This window comes from Ranitomeya variabilis, chromosome 1, assembly GCF_051348905.1.
Source record: "Ranitomeya variabilis isolate aRanVar5 chromosome 1, aRanVar5.hap1, whole genome shotgun sequence".
NCBI classification, from domain to species: Eukaryota; Metazoa; Chordata; class Amphibia; order Anura; family Dendrobatidae; genus Ranitomeya; species Ranitomeya variabilis.
Window position 1 is genome coordinate 448,013,241 of NC_135232.1, and position 26,688 is coordinate 448,039,928.

At 43.0% G+C, this 26,688-nt stretch overlaps 1 protein-coding gene across 3 annotated transcripts in view; it reads right to left on the minus strand.

Annotated features, from left to right (window-relative positions):
* The window catches only part of ADAMTSL1 (ADAMTS like 1), a 481,733-nt gene that overhangs the window by 384,493 nt on the left and 70,552 nt on the right, over positions 1 to 26,688 (minus strand). For all 3 annotated transcript variants that reach the window (XM_077249770.1, XM_077249780.1, XM_077249800.1), the window contains exon 2: positions 17,488 to 17,615. In XM_077249770.1, the coding sequence (XP_077105885.1) occupies positions 17,488 to 17,615 (128 nt within the window). The remainder of the gene's footprint in view (positions 1 to 17,487; positions 17,616 to 26,688) is intronic.

Below are 26,688 nucleotides of genomic sequence, written 5' to 3' on the forward strand. Positions count from 1 at the left end.
GCTGCAACCCTCAGCTCTCAGCTTCAGCAAGGCTACTTATCAAGAATAGAGGGTTCCCCACGCTGTTTTTTAAATTATTTAAATAGATCATTTAAAAAAAAGGCGTGGGGTCCCGCTGATCAAAAGCGGTGTTTGCCGGCTGCTGTCATGCACGCGACAGCAAACACTGAATGTCTGGGCCCCCCATTCAAGTCAATGGGGTCAGGATTCGGGTTTGGGGCTGTGTACCTGAACCTGAACTTTTTGTAACTGTTCGGCCGAACCCGCCGGACCTGAACATCCGGGTGTCCCCACATCTCTACTCACAAGCAGAAGATTTGTTGCAGAAATTTCTGTGAATGAAAACCAATTTTATTATAGAAATTTTGCCACGTTCACATGAGTATATAAAACACAATAGTCAGATTTACAACCAGAAAAAAATGGAGCATTTTGAATCCGTATTATCATCTGAACTGGAAAAGTTGTAACTATGTTCGCGCTGACATCAGTGAGTTACACTGAGTTCATTGGCTGTCAAATCCCAGGACCTTTCTGATGGCACCGTGAGCAGGAGAACTTTCTCATGCTCGCGGTAACGTCAGTCAGGTCATATGAGTTCACCACAAGAAACTGAGCAACGGTAGCAGATGGTGCTGAATGTCTCTACTGGACTGCAGGCTGTATAGTCGCATCATGCAACAATAACGGGCGATCAAAAGATTGAATCCACACAAGATGGTATAATTAAAAACATCAGCTTGGCACGTAAAAGATAAGACCTCACCAAGCCCCAGATCACGAAAAATGGAGATGCTATGGGTCTCGGAAAATGACACAATTTTTTTTAACAATTTTGGATTTTTTTTCACCATTTAAAATAAAAAACAATCCATACATGTTTGGTATCATAATTACCTGGAAAATCATAATAGCAGGTCAGTGTTAGCATTTGTTGAATATGGTAAAAAAAAAATAAAAAGAACAGTTGTGGAATTGCACTTTTTTTTTGCAATTTCACCGCATTTGGAATTTTTTTTCCCGTTTTTGAGTACATGACATAGTAAAACCAATGATGTCGTTCAAAAGTACAACTCGTCCCGCAAAAAACAAGCCTTCACATTGCCATATTGACATAAAAATAAAAAAGTTATGGCTAAGGGAAGAAGAGGAGCGAAAAACAGAAAAACAAAACCGAAAAAGGGCTGTGGCAAGTAGGTGATAAGGTTACTGAAGTTTCCAGCTGCTGGAACACCTGAAGGCTATAAACTAGGGGTACCTTGGGTGTGTATTTTACTGTATTTGTTAATAAAAAAAAAAGTTAAATAAAAATAAGGAGTGGGGTCCCCCAAAATTTTCATAAACAACTGAAGGAAAGCCGATGGCTGGGGGCTGATGTTAATATTCTAGGAAAGAGACAATATTAATTAAGGTTCCCAGGCTATTAGTATCAGCTCACAGCTGTATACTTAGCCTTTCCTGGTTATTAAAATAGGGGAGCCCTCAAAGAATTATGTGGGGTTCCCCTGTATTTTTGATAACTAGCCAGGCAAAACTGACAGCTATGGGCTGCAACTCTCAACTGTCAGCTTCATCAAGACTTGTTATCAATAATAGAGGGGTCCCTATCCTATGGGGGTTATCTAAAGATGACAGCTGGGGGCTGGTATTCTCAGGCTTGTAAGGGGCCATGGGAATTGACCTGCCCAGTATAAAAATAGCAGCCCACAGCCGCCCCAGAAAAAGCGCATCTATTAGATCCACCAATTCTGGAACTTTGACTGGCTCTTCCCACTTGCCCTGTGAGGGTGGCAAGTGGGGTTCATATTTGTGGGGTTGATGTCAGCTTTGTATTTGGTGACATCAAGCCCATGACTAAGTAATGGAGAGGCATCTATAAGACAGCTAAGGGTTGCAGCCCACAGCTGACAGTTTTGCCTGGCTTTTTATCAAATATACAGGAAAACCCTTGTCAGTTTTTTTTATAATTTATTTAAAATGCAATTGATGGATCAATTGATTCAGCTTTTCCTGGTGTCCGCCCCTAATTTTAGCTGTTTTGGCAGCTTTTTGGCCCTCCTGAGCGTGTTGTCATCAGGATGTTCGCCGATCAGAACCTTGGAAGGTTTGCTCATCTTCAGTAGTAGAGATGAGCAAATCTTTTAAAATTCAAATTTGTCTATTTCGTCAAATGTTCTAAAAAAAATTTGATTTGCGGAGAATAAGTTTGAGCTAGTCGCAATACTGCAAATCTTGTAATTGCTCAGAAAATACTTGTAGGGGTGAGAAGAGCAAGAGAGAACCCCAATGACCATAAAAGCTTACTCTTTACCTGTGAGAGAACAGACCCCTATGACTATTAGAGCTTACATCTGACCAGAGAGAAAGGGAAACAAGAACGTTGATCATAAGAACTTACACTATACAGGAAAGAGGAAGGGAAGACCCCGCTGACCATAAAAGTCTACATTCTACAGGAGAGAGAGCATTACCCAGTGACGCTAGATATAGAAGATGACTTTCCTGTACACACTGTGCTCCTCAGGAAACTGTAGATCTCTGGAGGCCCAGGTGCTGACCACCACTGCACATGGTATGATAAATTGTAAGATGTCATAGCTGCAGGGCTAGATAGATAGATCCACTCATCTCTAGTCAGCAGCGAAAAAATTGTACAAGACCAAAAACAGTTTCTTATGTTAATAATGGCATCCATAAATAATGGATGCTATACAGTAGATATGTAAGGTATCCAATTTTGTTTGTGTACCCATACACTTTGATAGGGGAGTCTCATATTGAAAATATGCAAGGGACTAGTGTAAGTGGCAATTTTTTAGGTGGACATTGAATAAAAAAAATAGTCGTCTGAACAGTTCAATTGAATAACATTGGTCCAAGTGCTGTCCATGTGCAGTAATGTTTTTCCAAAGACAGCTCTCGCTCTGAAAATACAGAAGAGTGCATGTAACTTTTTTAAAAGATTTTTATACTTTTGCAGAAACCAGCCTTTACTTTTAGGTTAAATGATAACTAAAATTTACTAATATCTTTATGAGTCTCCACAATAAAGATGCATATTCTGCGTAAAATGAGAATAGCTATTTCAAGTAAATTATACTGTGACTATTTTCCAGTGAAACCAAACTAAAGGTAAGCAGCTAAAAAGACCTTGGAAGGTGTCCAATAAAAATGGTAGTCATAAGGCCATGTAGTCATATAAGGCTCCCTACATAACCTACAAAGGTTTTATCCTCACCCTGCTTATCTAACCACAAATGCTTAGCACGTTTAAATGTGAACATATCTATATTTCCAAGAAAAACAATATCGGACAGCTTCAGAAATTTGATTCTAATTAGGGTGCTGGAAAGAAATGGAAGAAAATGTACTGTTTGTCCTTACTTATGCTCTGTACATATTCGGCATTAAAAGTTTCTATAGAGTACTGCACATTGTTACTTCTTTTTTTCTATCACATTATATAGATCATCACTATTTAATCAGCTCCAGTGTTGACCTATGCTAAGACCAGGACAAGACCAAGGCCTTCTATATCCCACCTGACATGACTTTATGATAAAAGAGTACGTCAAAAAATATATTGCGGTATCATGTTATATGATGTTATATGCATTATGAAATATCTAAGGAGCCAACCTTGAAAAAATATCATTTAATGTACAGGTCATCTTTTCATCAAAGCATCCTACAGCTATCGACAATCAGATTATATTTGACGTCAATGACAAGAGGTGGTACAAATAGGTACAGTAACACCAAAAACACTGGTTTTTATAAAGGGTGTACATGAATAAGATGTGCTAAGTTCATTAAAAAGCACACGCCACTTAATGAATTTGACGCATCTTGCCAGTGGCAAATGCCTAGAAGAAGGGCCACCACTTTTGAAGGATTTGACAGGCGCGTGTGGCCTCGTTCCCACCCCAGCTCCTCCCTAGCACCACCGATTTTGACAGCATTGCTCGAAACAAGCCTAAAATGCCAAAAGTCGTAAAATTTACAGCTTTTCAATGTGTTTTTTGCCAGTTATCTGGCCAAAAACTTTGACGAACGTATTTCTTCCATGACTTAGTAATCTTTTGCTTAGCAGATCAAAAGCACATAGGAAAGAAGTTTGAATTGGAAGGTTGTAACTTTGGTTGTTTTAAAATGTAAAATGGCTTCCCATGTATTTTTAGGGAAGTCAAGTCAATATATAAAAGAGAGAATATTAAATCACACTCTAGACCAAAACTGGGCCCCTGGATTATTTATTATTTTACTTTCTTTATCTACAACTAGAATGACTTCAGGATTGCATATATGTAATCTATTTCTTACAATTTCAACTCATTTTGAGAAATCTTCGACTTAATGCAGTTCAAAGGTAACTTGACATTAATGACCACTCTTCACTTTTGTACTTGTAATGTCATTATATAGCCATTTCTAACAACAGGTGTCTGAAACACATAACATCTATTAATCAGGAACTTTTATTATTTTTATTATTATTATTATTATTATTCATTTATATAGTGCCATTTAGTTCATGGCGCTTTACATGTAAAAAATCGGCAAATACAATAAACATGAGCAATACAAGGCACACACAAGTACAGAAGGAGAGAGGACCCTGCCCGCGAGGGCTCACAGTCTACAGGGGATAGGTGAGGATACACTAGGAGAGGGTAGAGCTGGGTGTGCGGCGGTTCAGCAGACTAAGGATCACTGCAGATTGTAGGTTTGTCGGAAGAGGTGGGTCTTCAGGTTCCTTTTGAAGGTTTCCGTGGTAGGCGAGAGTCTGATGTGTTGGGGTAGAGAGTTCCAGAGTATGGGGGAAGCACGGGAGAAGTCTTGTATGCGGTTGTGGGAAGAAGAGATAAGAGGGGAGTAGAGAAGGAGATCTTGAGAGGATCGAAGGTTGCGTGTGGGTAAGTATTGGGAGACCATGTCACAGATGTACTGAGAAGACAGGTTGTGGATGGCTTTGTATGTCATAGTAAGGGTTTTGAACTGGAGCCTCTGGACAATAGGAAGCCAGTGAAGGGCTTGGCAGAGAGGAGAGACTGGGGAATAACGGGGAGACAGGTGGATTAGTCGGCAGCAGAGTTTAGGATGGATTGGAGTGGTGCCAGAGAGCTGGAGGGGATAACAGAGAGTAGGAGGTAGCAGTAATCGAGGCGGGAGATGATAAGGCCTGCAATAGCGCTTTTGTGGTTTCATGGTCAAGGAATGCACAGATCCGGGAAATATTTTTGAGTATGAGTCAGCAGGAGGAGGCAAAGGCTTGGATATGAGGCTTGAAAGAGAGGGCAGAGTCGAGGATCACCCCGAGGCCACGGAGCTTGCGGGACTGGGGAAAGTGAGCAGCCATTGACATTGATGGATAGGTTTGGTGGATTGGTAGAGTGAGAAGGGGGAAAGATGATGAATTCTGTTTTGTCCATGTTCAGTTTTAGAAAGCGAGCAGAAAAGAAAGCTGAAATAGCACAGACATTGTGGAACTGAGCCTTGGGGAACACCGACAGGGGCAAGGTGAGTAGGTGGTGTGGGAGAGGGAGACACTGAATGTTTGGTCTGTTAGATATGATGAGATCCAGGATAGGGCCAAGTGTGTGATGCCAAGAGATGAGAGAATCTGTAGCAGGAGGGAGTGGTCCACAGTGTAAAAGGCAGAAGACAGGTCAAGAGAAAGAGGACAGAGTAGTGTCGCTTGCTCTTCTTATTAATACTGGACTGCAATATTAAGTATTTGAATTTCCTTGGGATTAATATTTTTTTTCTGTCTAAAAATTTAATTACCGTATGTATTAATGCACCTATCAGATCCCGATGCTATATTACTTTTGTTCTTTTTATGATTTTTATTGGTTTGGCAAGACAATTATGTCTGTGTATCAAATGGTACAAATGTATAAAATGTAGCCACCATTTTTTATAAAAGTATAAAAGAGTCTTAATTAATATTATATGTGTTCAGATTTAGACCTAAACATCAATCACTGAAGGTGGAAACCATGATTGTAAGCCATGGACTGTCATGCTTCAAAGTACTTGTGTCTAATTAACATAGCCTTATGAATGGATGCACTTGAACCTTTTAATTTTCTCAGGAAATCTTTGTGCGAAAGTCTAAGCATCCTGTGTAATTACCATGTTGGGATTATGTTGGCTTTTGAGTTGTCACATGTGACCACGATCTGATGAACCCACCCATAGATTAACACATGACCTTGGGACCTTTTTTATTCAAGCGTACAATGGTTTTTAAAATAGACAGAAACTAGTTAATTTATCACATTTGTGAAAGTGACATCTCCTGTGAATCAGTGCAAAGATGAATAGGAGTTTCATTTTATAAAAAACAAAGTTAACATGATTTTTACGCTCTGGAGTCAAAGCTGTGGATCTGACTTTTTAAAGTTAAATAAGATAATGTTTCACCTATATTATAAAATAACCCGAAGCTTGTAAATCTAAGTATACCTTGGTACAATTGCAATCAAAATTATTCCACCATAATTGCAAATTAGGTTTATAATTATTATCAAAACTTTTTGCCTTTTGCAATAAATCAATCAAACAAGATGAATGCAAATAGCCCAATACAACTAATGTAACAATCGGATTCTCTAAATTTAACACATGTCACTTTTAATGACTACCAATTTCTCAGAATTATTAAGCTGCTTCAGGACAATCATTTTTAGTATTTAGTGAAGTAACAATTGGCATACCCTGCTGCAAATGTGATACATAGAGCCGCAGAAGTCGAGCATGCCCAAAGAGTCAGTGCGGAAGCGCTCTCATCCCTCTCTTCTGTCCGCAGAATTCCAATTTCATCCAAGGTGGGTTTTTTTTCATCAATATGCAACGTTTCAACCTGAACTTTCTTTGTCAAGCATAGTGATACATGTGAACAGCACTTCCTTATATACACTCACAAATCACCGATATCCAATCAGATAATCAATTACAAAGTTGATACAAATAGGGCTTTAAATATGAAATATTGATGATTCAATAATATACATATTTATTACAGGTAAGAAAAAGCTTGGGACAGTCAATCAAGGGTAAAAACAAATTTAAAAAAATTACAAAGGACATTTTGCTGCCAGGACAGGGTATGTGTCTTCCACATTTTGTTTAGGAAACTCCAGGTAACCAAGGACGCACATCCACATAACAATTCAATCACTGCGCTTGCAGCACGGAGGCTCATAAAAACAAACTGAGCTCATATGAAGCCTAGAGCTATGCGAGATGATCTCTAGTGGTCAAAGAATGAAATAACTGGTAGAATTCTCTCCTGTCTGCAGCGTGATCCTGTGCAGACAGGAGAGAGGGGTGACAGTGCACCACACTGATGCTGTAGGAGCAATGAGAACACACAGTGTCAGCTTGCAGCACATAGAATGACACAAAAGCAGGTGGCCTCGGCACTCAGGAGAGAGATCAAGCTCACACTAACACTGTGTATGCACTTGGCTCTTGGAGTGTCAGTGTGTGCAAGGCTGGGGATTCAATTCAGGCATTATTCGAAGCGAGTTCTGTCAATCAAGTGCAGAGGATGCTAAGTGAGGGCTGGCCAAATTGTGCCTTGAGCCATTGGCCACAACAATAGTGTACCAAAGATCGCTAATTAGCATATTTAAAACAAATAAAAAAAAAATACATATATACATTTAATGAAATTTAAAGTAGTGAAATATACACTACAGGAAATATCTTCTGTTGAACCTATGTAGCTAGGCAGACCGCTGGGCAGTGCTCATAGCAATCCGGCTATGACAACCACACTGCTGCAGATCCTGGGTTGTCATGTCAACCCATTGGTGATTCGCGGTCTTGTGCCAAAGGCTTCGATGGACGAGGTTTGCGACGCGCTTCCAGCGCAGTGATTGACACAGAATTTAACATGTTAACAGCCGGGGGTGGATCGTGATTACACTTGTGGCTATTATTTGCACATGACAGCTGATCAGATCAGCTGTCATGTCCCGGAAAAGGTGTAGGCTCATCTTCGGAGTCCGCATGAAACATGGGGAGGTATGTTTGACGGACACTGCATGTCATTGAGTGTTAAGGGGTTAAGATTAACTTTAATGTGGTCATACTTTAGATAAGAGGACTTTAGGAGTAGAAAGATAAGCGCTATAAACCCTGCAGTAAAAGGAGCTCTCTGATGGACCCACCATTATAGTAATGTATCCTGCAATCTGCTATATAATGCGATGCATATATGGATGAACAGGATCATATACATAAATATACAGTACTGCGCAAAAGTTTTATGCAGGTGAGAACAAATGCTGCAAAGTAAGAATGCTTTAAAACAGGGCTGGGCAAACTGTGGCCCACAGGCCACATCTGGCCGAGCCCGTGGACAGGAACAGGCAAACAGACTAGAACAAATGCTCCAGAGTGGGTGGGCTGGGAAGCAATTCAGCGTGTAGTGAGAAGTCTGAGGAGGGCGGAGAGATGGCGGAGCGGCCATGGTGCAGCCAGCATAAGGATTCATTCAGGGGGGGCGGAGCGGCCATGATGCAGCCAGTATAAGGATTCAGAGGGAGGCGGAGTGGCCATGGTGTGGCCAGCATAAGGATTCAGAGGAGGCGGAGCGGCCAGCATAAGGATTCAGAGGGGGTGGAGCAGCTATGGTGCGGCCAGCAGAAAGATTCAGAGGGTGCGGAGTGGACATGGTACAGCCAGCATAAGTATTCAGAGGGGGTGGAGCAGCCATGGTGTGGCTGCCAAAAGGATTCCGAGGGGGGCAGAGTGGCCATGATGAGGCCAGCATAAGGATTCAGGGGGGACGGCGCAGCCATGATGCAGCCAGCATAAGCATTCAGAGGGAAGCGGAGCGGCCATGGTGCGGCCAGCATGAGGATTCAGAGGGAGGCGAAGCGGCCAGCATAAGGATTCAGAGGGGGCGGAGCGGCCAGCATAAGGATTCAGAGGGGGTGGAGCGGCTATGGTGCAGCCAGCAGAAAGATTCAGAGGGTGCGGAGTGGCCATGGTGCAGCCAACATAAGTATTGAGAGGGGGTGGAGCAGCCATGGTGTGGCTGCCAAAAGGATTCGGAGGGGGCGGAGCAGCCATGATGCGGCCAGCATAAGGATTCCGAGGGGGGCGGAGCGGCCATGATGCGGCCAGCATAAGGATTCCGAGGGGGGCAGAGCGGCCATGATGCGGCCAGCATAAGGATTCAGAGGGAGGCGGAGCTGCCATGCTGCAGCCAGCATAAGGTTTCAGAGAGAGGCGGAGTGGCCATAATGCGGCCAGCATAAGGATTCGGAGGGGGCGGAGCAGCCATGATGCGGCCAGCATAAGGATTCGGAGGGGGCGGAGCAGCCATGATGCGGCCAGCATAAGGATTCCGAGGGGGGCGGAGCGGCCATGATGTGGCCAGCATAAGGATTCCGAGGGGGCAGAGCGGCCATGATGCGGCCAGCATAAGGATTCAGAGGGGGTGGAGCAGCTATGGTGCGGCCAGCAGAAAGATTCAGAGGGTGCGGAGTGGACATGGTGCAGCCAGCATAAGTATTCAGAGGGGGTGGAGCAGCCATGGTGTGGCTGCCAAAAGGATTCCGAGGGGGGCGGAGTGGCCATGATGAGGCCAGCATAAGGATTCAGGGGGGACGGCGCAGCCATGATGCAGCCAGCAGAAGCATTCAGAGGGAGGCGGAGCGGCCATGGTGCGGCCAGCATAAGGATTCAGAGGGAGGCGAAGCGGCCAGCATAAGGATTCAGAGGTGGTGGAGCGGCTATGGTGCAGCCAGCAGAAAGATTCAGAGGGTGCGGAGTGGCCATGGTGCAGCCAACATAAGTATTGAGAGGGGGTGGAGCAGCCATGGTGTGGCTGCCAAAAGGATTCGGAGGGGGCGGAGCAGCCATGATGCGGCCAGCATAAGGATTCCGAGGGGGGCGGAGCGCCCATGATGCGGCCAGCATAAGGATTCCGAGGGGGGCAGAGCGGCCATGATGCGGCCAGCATAAGGATTCAGAGGGAGGCGGAGCTGCCATGGTGCAGCCAGCATAAGGTTTCAGAGAGAGGCGGAGTGGCCATGATGCGGCCAGCATAAGGATTCGGAGGGGGCGGAGCAGCCATGATGCGGCCAGCATAAGGATTCCGAGGGGGGCAGAGCGGCCATGATGCGGCCAGCATAAGGATTCAGAGGGAGGCGGAGCTGCCATGGTGCAGCCAGCATAAGGTTTCAGAGAGAGGCAGAGTGGCCATGGTGCGGCCAGCATAAGGATTCAGAGGGGGGCAGAGTGGCCATGGTGCAGCCAGCATAAGGATTCAGAGGGGGCAGAACGGCCATGATTCAGAGGGGGCAGAACGGTCATGGTGCGGCCAGCATAAGGATTCAGAGGAGGCAGAGCGGCCATGGTGTGACCAGCATAAGGATTCAGAAGAGGCGGAGCGGCCATGGTGTGGCCAGCATAAGGATTCAGAGGTGGCAGAGCGGCCATTGTGCTTCCAGCATAAGGATTCAAAGGGGCATAAGCATAAGGATTTTTTGGTCAAAATGGCCATATGAGGGCTTGTTTTTTGTGGGACAAGTTGTACTTTTAACAACAACATTGGTTTTACCATGTCATGCACTTGAAAACAGGAAAAAAATTCCAAGTGAGGTGAAATTGCAAAAAAAGTTCAATCCCACTCTGGATTTTTGTTTGGCTTTTTTATTAGGTTCACTAAATGCTAAAACTGACATGCCATTATGATTTTCTATGCCATTACGACTTCATAGACACCAAACATGTCTAGGTTCTTTTTATGTACCGTAAGTGGTGAAAATAAATTCCAAACTTTGTTAAAAAAAAAAAATTCCATCATTTTCCAATAACCGTAGCGTCTCCATTTTTCGTGATTTCAGGTTGGGTGAGAGCTTATTTTTTGCGGACCAAGCTGATGTTTTTAATTATACCACTCTGGTGCAAATACAATCTTTTGATCGTCCGTTATTGCATTTTAATGCAATGTCAGGGCGACCAAAAAAACCGCAATTCTGGCATTTTGACTTTTTTTCTCGCTATGCCGTTTAACGATCAGGTTAATCCTTTTTATTATTGATAGATCGGGCAATTCTGAAAGTGGTGATACCAAACATCTGTATGTTTGATTTTTTTTTTAATTGTTTTATTTTGAATGGGGCGAAAGGGGGGTGATTTGAACTTTTATATTTTTTTAATTTTTTAAATATTTTTAAAAACATTTTTTTACACTTTTGGCATGCTTCAATAGTCTCCATTTGGCATACTACATACAGGAGATGATCAGATCACCTGTATGTAGTAGAATTGCTCGCTTGCTATGAGCGTCGACCACCGGTGGCACTCATACCAAGCCGGCAGTGACAATCATAGAGGTTTCCAGGAGACCTCTGGTTGTCATGCCAACCCGCCGGTGACCCACGATCACGTGATGCGGGTGGATGGATTTCTGGCACGATTGCCGGAAATGCATGTTAAATGCCGCTGTCAGCGTTTGACGGCGGCATGTAACAGGTTAATAGCTGCGGTTGGATCACGATTCCATCCACGGCTGTTCTGGGAAAATGTCAGCTATTCAAAACAGCTGATATGTGCCAGGAAATATGTGGGCACACCGGCGGAGCCCACCTCAAAGGGAGGAGGTCTGACATCGGCGTAAATGTATGGGAAGTGGTTAAATAAGGCACATGTACATAACTGACATTCATAATGTGTAAAAGCTATTGACCTGCAAATAAAGGTTTAATCTGCAGGTTAATAGTGTTCTACAGCTGTGTAGTCGCATTGAAATCTCAGCTATGGGAAGAAATGAACTTAATCCTCCCGGCAGCCTCAGCCTGAGATACGGCTACAGTGTCACAGCTCAGTACTTGGAGAGCGGTGGCTGTAAGCATGTCCTGAAACTTTGACAGCTTGTTTTGCAGTGCATCAGTACACACGTGGCTGTACTGCTTAGGCTACTTTCACACATCAGGCTTTTTGTGTCAGGCACAATCTGGCACTTTTTGTAAAAAACGGATCCAGTTTTGTGCACGCCGGATCCGTTTTTTTCCCATAGAGTTGTATTAGCGCCGGCTTGTGCCTGATGGCCAGACGTTTCATCTGTTTTTTTGCAGGATCCATTCAAAAAGTCTCTCTCTCTCTCCTTACATCTGCCACTCACCATATACTGATCAGTGACTGAAGCCACGTCTCTGACTGAATGTCAGATGCTGCCGGTAGGAATAAAGTTAATTTCTTCCCGGTTGCTGGGCAGTCAGTGTAGCAGCTGAACGGCTTACTAAAGGTACGTGCAGACAATGAGTAATAGCTGTGGGTTTGACGCTGCATTCTTTAGCAGGTTCAAAACCACAGTGGCCAGATGTTACAGCATAGTGGATGGATTTTTAAGAAATCCCATGTTTACTATGCGTCCACAGACACCCGTGGATCACACGCTGACACTGACATGTGGCGAGTCGTTCAGAATCGCAATATGTCAATTTGTCTTGCAGAGACGCGAGCCTCCATAACAGAAATTACATCAATACAATGTATTGGACGTGCTGAATCTGTAAGGAGGAAGACCGGACTGCGGGCGGGTACCTGTGTCAGACCGGGTCCGGAACTAGTGAGGCTGTGTCTCTTGTTGTCCGAGGGAAGGCGAAAAGGCCTGGACAGGTCCCTTGACCTGGAAGATGGGTGTGCTTTTATATATATATATTTTATGTTGGGCAACATGCGTGCGCAGCGGGCTCCGGGGGGTGCGCAGCCAGGCTGCAATGACACGCAGCCGATCCAATGCAGGGATGCTCCCGGAGCCCACCGCAGTAACAGAGAAAGAGCCGGGAGCCCTGTTCAGCTAAGCACCGCACATCAGGGCAGAGTTCAGAACTGTTCGCCGCTGCCCTTGTCGTCAGACCGTTGTCTACAGGACCTTTTTGGAGAAACGTTGCGCCAGCTGTTGTCGGGGCTACAGACTTGGCGGGAACAAGCAGCGCGCGGCACAGAGATAGAAGTGCATCCCACCTGATAGCTGGCAGAGAGTGAGGTGCCGTGTGCTTCCTGACCGTGAGTACAGCGCACGTGCCGCAAAGTGAGAACCGGGTATTGGACAGACGTTTTCAGCCCACCTTACCAGCATATACCTTCCCGCCCACGGGGGACCCTGATCGTGCTGTGGCCTTGTTTGCTCTGGCCACATATGTTCATGGACTAGGGGCTCAGCGCAAGGTACCGGACGCCGACCGCTGTTGCCAGAAGACGGGCCACCGTTACCAGCTGAACCTTCTTGTACAAGCACCGTGCCAGCCGTTGTTGGTGCTATTGACTCCCCCACAGCATTCACAAGAACTGCCGTTATCTGATTCATTGTTCCTTAACTCTGCATATCCTTTACAATTGGACTGTTATTCTCCCCATTTAACCCTGCACCTCTCTGCGAGGAGTTAACCCCCTGTTAAATTAAAACTGTTACATTTGTTAACTCTTGCTCTGTCTTCTGTCTGTCACTGCATCCCGCAACCCCCTTACAAATCCACACAGTTCAGTGATCACATGCAGATTCACCTGTGTTCAATAGACTCCAAAGTGCTGCAATGTCCGGATCGTGGGCACATAGCCTAAAGCTATTTACCTGCACATTAACCACATATCTGCAGGTAAATAGCATAATCTGGCATGACAAGTTCCCATAATCATTTTAGGATCCTAGTTAAAATGCAAATAATGAATACTCCCCTCCATCAGTGACATCACTCTAGCAATGTCGGCACTGCTGTTGACGGAGGGTAATGTGACATGGCTGAAGCTGATCAATATTCTGTCAGGGTGGACAGGGCCGGACTGGGACAAAAAAGCAGCCCTGCCACACAAACCCCACCAGCCCACATACTATAACACTCCCCCCACACCCGATCAGTGTATTTTGCTATACTTTGTCGTGCCCCTCAACATTCCTCTTAAAGGAGCTTATTAAAAAAGAAAAACTGAAATATCACATGGTCATAAGTATTCAGATCCTTTGCTCAGTATTAAGTAGAAGCACCCTTTTGAGCTAGTACAGCCATGAGACTTCTTAAGATCGATGCAACAAGTTTTTCACACCTGGATTTGGGGATCCTCTGCCATTCTTTCCTGCAGATCCTCTCAAGTTCCGTTAGCTTGAATGGAGAACATTGGTGGACAGCCATTTTCAGGTCTCTCCAGAGATGCTCAATTGGGTTTAAGTCAGGGATCTGGCTGGGCCAGTCAAGAATGGTCACAGAGTTGTTCTGAAGCCACTCCTTTGTTATTTTAGCTGTGAGCTTAGGGTCATTGTCTTGTTGGAAGGTGAACCTTCTGCCAGGTCTGAGGTCCAGAGCACTGTGGAAGAAGTTTTCATCCAAGATATCTCTGTACTTAGCCCCTTTCATGTTTCCTTCAATGACAACCAGTCGTCCTGTCCCTGCAGCTCAAAAACACCCCCATAGCATGATGCTGCCACCACCATGTTTCACTGTTGGGATTGTACTGGGCAGGTGTTGAGCCGTGTCTGGTTTTCTCCACACATAGAATTATCACCAAAAAGGTCTACCTTCATCTCATCAGACCAGGTAATCTTATTTCCCATTGTCTGAGAGTCCTTCATGTCTTTTTTTAGCAAACTCTATGCGGGCTTTCATATGTCTTGCACTGAGGAGAGGCTTCCGTTGGGCCACTATGGCATAAAGGCCGAACTGGTGGAGGGCTGCAGTGATAGTTGACTTTTTGGCACTTTCTCCCATCTCCCAACTACATCTCTGGAGCTCAGCCACAGTGATCTTTGGGTTCCTGTTTACATCTCTCACCAATTCTCTTCTCCCATGATAGTTCAGTTTAGCTGGACAGCCAGATCTAGGAAGACTTATGGTGGTCCCAAACTTGTTCCATTTAAGGATTATGGAGGCCACTGTGCTCCTAGGAACCTTGCGTACTGCAGAAATTCTGTTGTAACCTTGGCCAGATTTTGCTTGCCACAATTCTGTCTCTGAGCTCCTTGGCTAGTTCTTTTGACCTCATCATTCTCATTTGGTCTGACATGCACTGTGAGCTGTGAGGTCTTATATAGACAGGTGTGTGCCTTTCCAAATCAAGTCCTATCAGTTTAATTAAACACAGCTGGACTCCAATGAAGGAGTAGAACCATCTCAGGCCGGTTTCACACGTCAGTGGCTCCGGTACTTGTGGTGACAGTTTCCTCACGTACCGGAGACACTGACTCACGTAGACACATTAAAATCAATGTGTCTCTGCACATGTCAGCGTGTTTTCACGGACCGTGTGTCAGTGTTCATGGGAGCGCATGTATCACACGGACCCATTAAAGTCAATGGGTCCATGTAAAACACGTACCGCACATGGATGCTGTCCGTGTGCAGTCCGTGTGCCGTGCAGGAGACAGCGCTACAGTAAGCGCTGTCCCCCCAGCTTGGGGTGCTGAAACCACCATTCATTTCTTCTCTCCAGCAGCGTTCGCTGGAGAGAAGGAATGAAAAATCAATGTTTTTTTATTATTTTTGTCTTTAAAATAAAGATCCTTGTCACCTCCCCCCTCCCACACCCTGTGCGCCCGCTGGAAATAAAATACTCACCCAGCTCCCTCGATGCTTCCTCTCAGCGCCGCAGCTTGTCCTGTATGAGCGGTCACGTGGTACCGCTCATTACAGTGATGAATATGCGGCTCCACCTCCCATAGGGGTGGAGCCGCATATTCATCACTGTAATGAGCGGTACCACGTGACCGCTCATACAGGAAGAAGCTACTATGATTTATTGTTTATGATTCATATGTGTGCTCCTCTCTCTGTCCGACTATACGTGCTACGGATGGCACAGGAGGATTTCCCAATCTGCTGTTTTACACTTGAAATATTTAAATAAAGTTTTTTTGTATATTTGTAATCTGGACTTGTGACTGCGTTTTTCTGGACCCATTTGTGCTCCTATACATTATACAGGTAATACTGTGATTGCAGTGTATAGTTGCAGTATTTATACAGCAGTATGACCTATATAACATATATACACAGCAGTCATAGTCTCACCTATGTAATGTATATAGACTGCTGTACATACATTATATAGGTGATACAGTGATTTTATACAGCAGTATCACTTATATATTGTATATACAGCAGTCTATAAACATTACACAGGTAATACTGTGATTGCAGTTTATAGTCGCTATATATATACGGCAGTATCACCTATATATTGTATATACAGCAGTCTATATTCATTATACAGGTGATACTGTGCTTGTAAACTTTTGAGCATAACTGTATATAGAGGGGATCCGATAACTGCTACTGCGCATGCACTGGCAATGCTATATTGCTAGAGAAGAAAACAAAAATGTCCTCCTCCAAGATGGCCCCGCGCGTGACTGTGCAGTAGCAGCTATCAGCGATCGCCTCTATATACAATAGCTGCTACTGCGCAGACGCAGCGGGTGCCATTTTAAAATTGATTTTTTTTTTTTATACTTATCAGGAAAACATAAAGCACATTTATTAACTGGGTCGTAGCTGGGTCTTCCAGCAAGACAATGACCCAAAACATACAGTCAAGGCAACAAAGGAGTGGCTCAAAAAGATGCACATTAAGGTCATGGAGTGGCCTAGCCAGTCTCCTGACCTTAATCCCATAGAAAACTTATGGAGGGAGTTGAAGCTCCGAGTTGCCAAGCGACAGCCTCAAAATCTTAATGATTTAGAGATGATCTGCAAAGAGGAGTGGGCCAAAATTCCTCCTGACATGTGCGCGAACCTCATCGTCAACTACAAAAAACGTCTGACTGCTGAGCTTGCCAACAAGGGTTTTAACACCAAGTATTAAGTTTTTTTTGCAAGAGGGATCAAATACTTATTTCTCACTGCAAAATTCAAATAAATTTATATAATTTATACAAAGTGATTTTCTGGATTTTATTTTTGATATTCTATCTATCAATGTTAAAATTAACCTACCCTTAAAATTATAGACTGTTCATGTCTTGTCAGTGGGCAAACTTACAAAATCAGCAAGGGATCAAATAATTATTCCCCCCCCTGTAAACTAATTTAGACTTCAGACCATCCTTTTAATGTGTAAAAGTTACTGTAGGGATATGTGTTCCATATTTTAATTGTGAACAACCCACAATAAGAAATGACTATGTTTTCAATAATAGTGAAAATTATTAATATAATATCCAAAAGCTTGTGAGACATTTGAGCCAAGGAAACTGAGATGAACTAGATATAAACAATACCGTATGTCATTAGCCTGATACTTTGCTATTTGTGTAGTTGTTTTAATTCAATGTGTTAGCAGCTGCCCTAAGCTTGCAAATGGAGTAGTCTGGCCAAGCTAACAGCATAAAAAAGAAAGTCTCTTCAAAAAACACTGCCCCAACACTTGTTTCTGGAAGGCTGGAAGAGAACAGCCATATTTATTTACTCACTATCAACTGGAGCAACCAAAATAGCTTCTATATAAAGATAAGATGGTATAACTTACTTGCTACTAAGGCACCTCCGTAGAGAATATGAGGCTCCCCCACCACATGTCCTCGAGCATTCACTCCAAGACCCCCAAGCATCCCATAAAGTGTCACGGTCCTCCTCTGATCGAGCAGTACGAGAGCTCTATAGTAAGAAAAAACAAAATAAAGAGTTAGCTTTATCACTCAAAACATAATACATCTTTAAGTTTGACTATAATGTATTTCTACTAGTCTGTTTTCAGTTAATTAGTATAACCCTTGGGTAATATGAATAGAACAGTAACAGAATGGCACCCTCAGGGTTTCCGACAGCAATGGAAAGAGAGGAAAGGCTTTATACAACTTTTAAGGTTTTCTTGTAATTGCAAACACATCTGAAGGGATCATTTAGGAAAATGTATACAGAATTAGCCATTCATTTTGCCATGGCAAATAAACTCTCACTAATTGGAGCAGGAAGCTTGGTACATCAAGCGTTCCACACAGCAATCAAGAGTAGGATCTGCCCCAGTGTTCTGTCGGTGAAATGGACAACTGAAGAGGAGGAACAGCACAAAGGTGTTTATCCAAGGAGGTAGTGAAATCACCTCCTGTGTCAGTAATCCAAGAGTAAAAGGGCATATAGTGTGTGATGCAATTTCCAGACCTTCATTCATTAGACTCAAGTATAAACCAGAGGTCTACGTGTCATAATCCATTGTCAAAAATAGAACTCATAAATTAATGCCACTCGAGGAAAAATGGCAATCTGATAGTCGACACTGCCAGTAATTTGTTTTTAACTACTATTGCAGAGGCAAAATAAGTAATATTACCACGTGAAAAAAATGAAATGGCTTTATCTTGTGAAAAGCGGCAGATGGTTAAGTCTGTCTGCTAGGCGGCAATAATAGTTAACAAACTTAGCAGGTAATAAATAAGTCTTATAGGTTGGAAGAATGGGGCGTATTGCCAAGAAAGCATTAAAAGTGACTATATTCTACAGCCGCACAGCTTACAAAGTGTACTATTGTCTTGCCCGCTCTGAATTACAAAGCAGTACGAATAAGACCACTGTAAATCAGCTTCAGCTAACTGAAAAAGAATGGGCCTTATGACTTCCCACCAAAATAACGGCTTGCAAACATTTCAACAGCTCCAGCCAGCACCCCACATATTCATTCCTCTTTATGTAAAGCAGTAAAACTATAGGGAATTTTATTACTGAAACTCTATGGGGCCAGTTTATGGCAGAAATCTTGTATGAAACTGTCCGAAATGTTGCAACATCTTTGCGCATGCCTTTTAATGAATTTGGCATATCATACTTCTGCAGACTCTTCATCAATACTGTCATAGAAAATGTTATTAAATCAGCCCATATATCTGAGCTGGGAGCTAGATTTGGGCATTTGGACAGTTTTACATTTTTCTTGACATATATTAAAATAGTAGCTTAGATTATCTTCAGACCCGAGAAAATTAAACCAGCAAAAGATCCCACTGAAGAAGCCTTATCCATTCAGATGACCTTAAAAAAGGCTGCAGCCTAGGTCATCATGTAATACAGTGTTCCCAAACTCCAGTCCTCAATGCCCGTCAACCCACCAACAGATCATGATCATGATTTCCTTAGTATTGCACATGTGATGAAGTTATAACCTGTGCAGTACTAAGGAATCGTCTGTACAATACTATGAGAATGCTGAAAACATGATATGCGGGTGGGAATTGAGGACGGGAGTTGGAGAACGCTGAAGTAAAGGAGGAAGTATGCAGTGAGGATATGTAAGGAGTAGCATTTCTAGAATATGGTTGGTCACACTTAATAATGTTCAGTGTATCTCAAGTCTAGATCTCAAGGTCCTCAAATAGGTCATAGAGAGAACCTGTGACAATTTCTGATTCCTAGCTAATAATATTATCATCTATACAATACTAAGGAAATCCTGAAAAAATGATGAGTTGTGGGGCCGTGAGGATGGGAGTTCAGAATCATGGTGAGTCTAAGAGAATATTGGTTGGGCCAAAGTTCTATTACTCCAGCAGGATGTTGCTCAGTGTGCTGGTGAATGCTGATATAGAACATCATCTGCTACAGGAACTCTCCACAAGATTCATCAAACAGCTTTCACCAGTCTTCTGCCATAAAACATCCAGAACATTTTTGCACAACTTGTATTTGCCCAAACATTTTTAGACTTTAAGCATTTTTACGAAACTCCTGATCAGCTCAGCCAACATTTTTGAAAAGTGTGCAAAGCTTAGATTCAAGAATGCAGGGCCGGGCACAGCCACCAAATTCATCAAAATTTATGCCACGAAATTGTCAGTCCTGACTGGAGTACATCTCTTGGGTTGGAGCATGGCACATGAAGGATGCACCAAATTATTAAGAAGGGAACAAAAATAATTTGATGTAGTTTACTCCAGTGCACTTTTTTTTTTAAATAAAGACTGATGTACAAAATGGCAGTCTTTATGAATGAGGGCCAATATACTTACTCATTTAGTCCAAGGCTAGCATATTCTGTCAAACAGGTATATCCACTATGCTGAATTGAAAGTTGTGGCCTACTGTGTCTGTTACTTAAAGAGTAACTAACCCGTCAATTTTAAATTTACTAAATCAACAGTACACATGAAAACAAAGAAATGTTCTTCTTTCTCTTCCTGTATTGATCTTTCACCATCAATTCATAAGTAAAATCTGTGTTCAGTGAAGACAGATTTTTCTGTTATCAAGACAAGAGATGATTGTTGGTGCTCATAAGATTCTATGGAGAGGAGAGGAACAGGAGGCAGACACCTACATTCTGCTGCAAGTTCTCCTGAAACGACACTTACAGTTCTCCATAGAAATTTATGAGCTCCAACTATGATCTCATATCTCAATAATGGGGAAATCTGTATTCGCTGAAGACAGATCTTACGCATAAATCGAGAATTTTTAGAATTAAATATCAGTTCATGTTCAGAAAGAAGCTAATTTATTTTTTAATAATATAAAAAATTTTTTTTTCAACTGTACTATTGATTTATGATTTTTTATTTTTATGAAAAAAAAATTAAAAAATTAAAAGGATAGTTACTCTTTAAGCTACAATATGCAATTAAATGGATTTGTACATAAGATTATGGTCACTTTTTATGGTGTTTAGTGCACAAAGTTTAAAATGCTTCGGACTTTGAACATATCCGTGTGTCGAGATCTGAGGATGAACATGCCAGCCATAGGTCTCTTGATCCCAAACAGTCTCATATATACCTGTGAGTCTGTTGAGATTTTGTCAGAAGGCCCAACGGCCAGTTCATAGGGACTGGATGTGTGAATGTAGCCTAAATTTGTGTGAGACCAGACTGGGGAAAGATACTCTTTCTGTTCCTAACTTATTATTTGAGTAAAAAAAAATTGTTCTAGCAGTAAGACTGCATCCCACGATCAGTGTTTGTTGAGTTTCTGACCCTGCAGAATTTCTGCACCATAATTTACCTGTGCTTTTTTCATTGCGTTTTTGTGTGCGTTTTAGACGCTGCGTTTTTTCTCTCTGTTCGGTGTCATGCTTTACATAAAGCTACTTTGTTTTGAAACTTCCTGGTATTGACATTCTTAGGTGTGGGTTACATGCGGTTTTTATGTGTTTTTTTTTACCTGCGGATTTTCCGCATCTAATGCAAGTCTATCGTGAAATTCCACACAGAAAACCCAATGTAGCTGCAAGACAAATTGACATGCTGTGGATTGGAAAAAAAGATTTCTATAAATTCCAACCACTTTGCTGGTACTGTGAAATGCTGCATTTTTGCTGCATTAAAAATATGCAGCATCACAAACTTGATAAAAGCTCATCGTGGGCACGTAACCCAACAGTGTCCTACTACAATAAAAAAGACATTGTATAAGATGCTGGCTCAGACACACCCGATGGTGAAACTAGATGATGTAATGGATCAGCCATATCCCTTTTTCTCTCTAATCTGGTCCATGCCTAATTCCATCTCATCAGACTTTGCCTTGGGTTTGTTTCTATATGAGTAAACAAATCACTACCATGTCAGTAAATGAACTATCATTCACATCTCCCTCACAATGATGTAAAACAATGTCACTCAGAACAATTTTCTCATCATTGTTTGGCTGCGAGGATGCATGCGCAACAATAATTTTAGTCTCACCCTGCTCCCAATCACTATAGAAAAGACTGTAGAAGCATATCTATATAAAGTTTTCTACATTTTAATAGCAATCGCTGAATAAAACATCTGATGCTTCAATTAAAGAGTTGTAATTATATGTGCCCCTATTTGACTTGCTATATGTCTTTTCTGAGGTCTCAGAGTAAGGAGTTTAACATTATATCATAATCATCAACATTTGCGCCTAGTTGGCATTCGTTTCTGAGACATTAAAGGGCTTATCTTCTGTCTTCAAGAGTGCACTGCTCCTCAGCCTCCAGGCTACCTGCTGGGGAGCGGTGCACTCCTGATGACTGACAGTTCGGACCATGGTTGTGCTCAAACTGTGACATCTTCCCTGCTGAAAGAAGAGACAACGTTGACTCTAAGACATCGGAGGCACTCAGGGGGACTAAAACTGCCCAGTACTTCTTGACTAGGACACTGACCCCCTTACATAGACTGAAGCAAAGCCTGTTAATCTGTGCAGAAAACAGTAATCTATAGAACTAAAAATCCCTTTGCTCTTTAGAACAAAAAGGATTTTTTTTTAATAAGAACTATATTGCAAAGTTGCTTGTTCTTTGCAATATTACCCATTTAAAAGGGTTGTCCGGTCTAAATCGATAAGTATACTTCCATGGAGTGAGGCCGCTGGACAGCCTCGTCACTAGATGGGACGCGGCCTCACTCCATAGGAGTGTATGGAGTGAGGCCAAGCCCGCTAGACGGGTCCTGGCCGGGGGTATGTATAACGCATACATCACCGCCATTCCCAGCTCAACCGGAGAATCCCCACAGTGCACAGTGCATGCGATGGGGGGATTCATGAGTCTGCAGTCACACAGTGTTTTTCAAAATTTGAAGCATAAGAAAACCACTGAAAATACTAAACCTATAAAAAGCAAATAGTTTTATGTGCACACATCTTTTAATGCAGACTCACCTGAAAAAGCACTACAAAATCACTAGAAAGCTGCTTCAGGAAAAAGATTGTTAACAACGGTTTCCTGAAGAGGCTTTGACTAGGATAACATGTTTTTCATGAAGACTCCACCTGACAAAAATGCCGCAAAACCACTGTAAAAAGTGAATGCACAGTGTGTGTGTTCTGTCTTTTGTCATTTCTTTTAACTACTCTTCAGGGTTTAGAAAACGTAAAGTGGTTAAAAGAACTAGCATGTTCATTATTATGCTAGTTATAGTTTAATCTATAGAAAAAAGATGGGGTGGCGCAAAAACAACAGCAAAACTAGTAGCAAAGCTGCTTCAGGAAAAAGACTGCAGACTTTTTCTTGAAGCAACTATGCCTAGAAAAACCTTACATTCCTTTACAAAGGAATTGAATAAGAAGAGACTTTTAAAGAGAACCTGTTATGCGAAAAAATATTCAGAAGCCGTGCGGCTACCGCACTGAAAGCTTGGCTGCCGGGAGGAAATAGACTTTATTCCTCCTAGCAGCGTTGGGCTTTCAGTCATGGCTGTCAGACAGCCACCTCAGCAATGCATTAGTACAGAGCTGTCTGTATGATTAGTTAAAAGTCGGATAAATAAAACCCTTTTAAGCAGAACAGGTTGTGGATTGCATCAAGAAAGAAAGATCGTCATGTACCACCGAGTTAGTTACGATTTCAATTTGGCATTTTTCTGAGACGTGGCTTACTCTGAAGTAGTCTCTGCCAATGACAAAGAACAACATTGTGCTAGCCATATATAAGCAATACTGTGTGCATGGGCATGCTTTGATGGAAAAGTATTTAAACCCAGCAGGACGTTCTCCTTTCACATGCCGCCTTCTTTCATCCTTATTATAGAAACAAGTGCTCCCAATCGCAAGTTTACTCCATGTGCAGAAAATATATAAACATTTCTCCTTTTATCTGTTGCCTAAAAGATCTTTCCTAAATTAGGTTATTGAAATGATACACTTTTTCTTGTTTAAAATGACCTCCCTGTATGGAATTAACTCACAGCCTCTATTAAATGAATAGTTCCATATAAATGTGACATGCCAGTAATCACTTAATACAACTTTTACCTTTCTTCCCAGGGATGAAATACACACCTAACCCTATGCTGACCCTCGTAATTACAGTACCACCCAGCACGTACTCTGACTCCACAAGCATTTTTGGTCAATGTAGACATATTGGCTGTTAATACTTTTACAATGTACATTAATGTATGAGAAGACATTGAATGATGTATTGATGATATTCCATTCATTCATTCATTGTTGTCCTTTTTCTGATAAAATTAAAGTCAACTAAACATGGGGCAAATATTAAAGTATGTACACCCAAACATCTATATATATAATTGTCTAAGGGTTTTTCCGTCTGTCTGTCTGTCTGTCTTTCTGTCTGTCTGTCTGTCTGTCTGTCTTTCTGTCTTTCTGTCTGTCTGTCTGTCTGTCCTGGAAATCCCGCGTCTCTGATTGGTCGAGGCCGCCAGGCCTCGACCAATCAGCGACGGGCACAGCATGGCGACGATGATGTCATAATGGAAATCCCGCGTCTCTGATTGGTCGAGGCCGCCAGGCCTCGACCAATCAGCGACGGGCACAGTATCGACGTAGATGTCATAATGGTTGCCATGGCGACGATGATGTCATAAAGGTTGCCTCGACCAATCAGCGACGGGCACAGTCTGCCGCGAATTCTGGAATCATCATTGTCCATATACTACGGGGACATGATGCATATTCTAGAATACCCGATGCGTTAGAATCGGGCCACAATCTAGTCTTTATATAATTATTGAGAAGAACCTTGGATACAAAATTAGAGGCATTACCCCTACCCTCATTTGCTGCTCTCTACCACCCTTCTAGGAAGGTTTTCCTTTATAGTTGAACCATGGGCATGGGAATGTATGTCAAATAAAAGATCCAATCCAAATCATGAAAATTAGGGCAGACTATTATTCCAACTCCACATCCAACTTTTCACTGAACTTTTGGCATCTGCCAAACATACATTTGTCCACCTGATTCAAAGATGATAAAGTACAAGCTATCACTCCAGACAAAGTCTTTCTAAGGTCTCCTTCACATGTCAGTGTCTCCAGTACGTGTGGTGACAATTTTCACATGTACCGAAGACACTTACACAGGTAGACCCATTCAAATGGATGGGTCTGTGCACATGTCAGTTTGTTTCCATTGACCATGTATCCATAGGCACAACATTCTGACATGTCCGTTTTTTAACAGCAGCACGGGTCGCAACTTGTTACATTCCCTGTTATGACCCCAATGGCAGAGGGTCTCAGGAATAATGCTAAGTCAGTAAATACAGAAAACCAGCTCATAGGGCAGTGGTAACTGGGCTGACCATATAACTAATCCTAGCACCACAAATACCAGCAGCCGGGGAACGTTCCTACGTTGATCCTAGACGTCTCGCGCCAGCCGGAGAGCTAACTACCCCTAGAAGGGAAAAGAAAGACCTTTCTTGCCTCCAGAGGAAATACCCCAAAAAGTTGGATAGAAGCCCCCCACAAATAATAACGGTGAGGTAAGAGGAAAAGACAAACATAAGAATGAGCTAAGAATTTAGCAAAGAGAGGCCCACTAGCTAATAGCAGAATATAGAAAGATAACTTATATGGTCAGCAAAAAATCCTATCAAAAATATCCACACTGGAAATTCAAGAACCCCCGAACCGTCTAACGGCCCGGGGGGAGAACACCAGCCCCCTAGAGCTTCCAGCAAGGACAGGAATAACATTTAGTACAAGCTGGACAAAAATGATAGCAAACAAATAACCCAAAAAACAAAGAAGCAAGACTTAGCTTAATTTAGCACGAACCAGAACCAGCAAACAGGAGCAAACAGAATGTGTCTGATAACACCGATGCCAGGCACTGGACTAAGGTTCCAGGAGGTTTATATAGCAACACCCCTGAAGTAACGACCCAGCTGGGTGCAGACAGAGGGAAGGAAATCCCAGAGTCATATCACTAGTAACCACTAGAGGGAGCCAAAAAAGTCTAATTCACAACAGTACCCCCCCTTAAGGAGGGGTCACCGAACCCTCACCAAGAGCACCAGGGCGATCAGGATGAGCAGCGTGAAAGGCACGAACCAAATCGGCCGCATGCACATCAGAGGCAACCACCCAGGAATTATCCTCCTGACCATAACCCTTCCACTTGACCAAATACTGAAGCCTCCGCCTGGAGAGACGAGAATCCAAGATCTTCTCCACCACATACTCCAACTCGCCCTCAACCAACACCGGAGCAGGAGGCTCAGCAGAAGGAACCACAGGCACAACGTAGCGTCGTAACAAAGACCTATGGAACACGTTGTGAATGGCAAACGAAACCGGAAGATCCAGGCGAAAGGACACAGGATTAAGGATTTCCAATATCTTGTAAGGACCGATGAAGCGAGGCTTAAATTTAGGAGAGGAGACCTTCATAGGAACAAATCGAGAAGACAGCCACACCAAATCCCCAACACGAAGTCGGGGACCCACACCGCGGCGGCGGTTGGCAAAACGCTGAGCCTTCTCCTGTGACAACTTCAAGTTGTCCACCACATGATTCCAGATCTGCTGCAACCTATCCACCACAGAATCTACTCCAGGACAGTCAGAAGGTTCCACATGTCCCGAGGAAAAACGAGGATGGAAACCAGAGTTGCAGAAAAATGGCGAAACCAAAGTAGTGGAACTAGCCCGATTATTTAGGGCAAACTCAGCCAATGGCAAGAAGGTCACCCAATCATCCTGATCTGCCGAAACAAAACACCTCAAGTAAGCTTCCAGAGTCTGATTAGTTCGCTCAGTTTGTCCATTAGTCTGAGGATGAAAGGCAGACGAGAACGATAAATCAATGCCCATCCTAGCACAAAAGGATCGCCAGAACCTGGAAACAAACTGGGATCCTCTGTCAGACACAATATTCTCAGGAATGCCGTGTAAACGAACCACATTCTGAAGGAACACAGGAACCAGATCGGAAGAGGAAGGCAGCTTAGGCAAAGGCACCAAATGGACCATTTTTGAAAAGCGATCACATACCACCCAGATGACAGACATACCCCGAGACA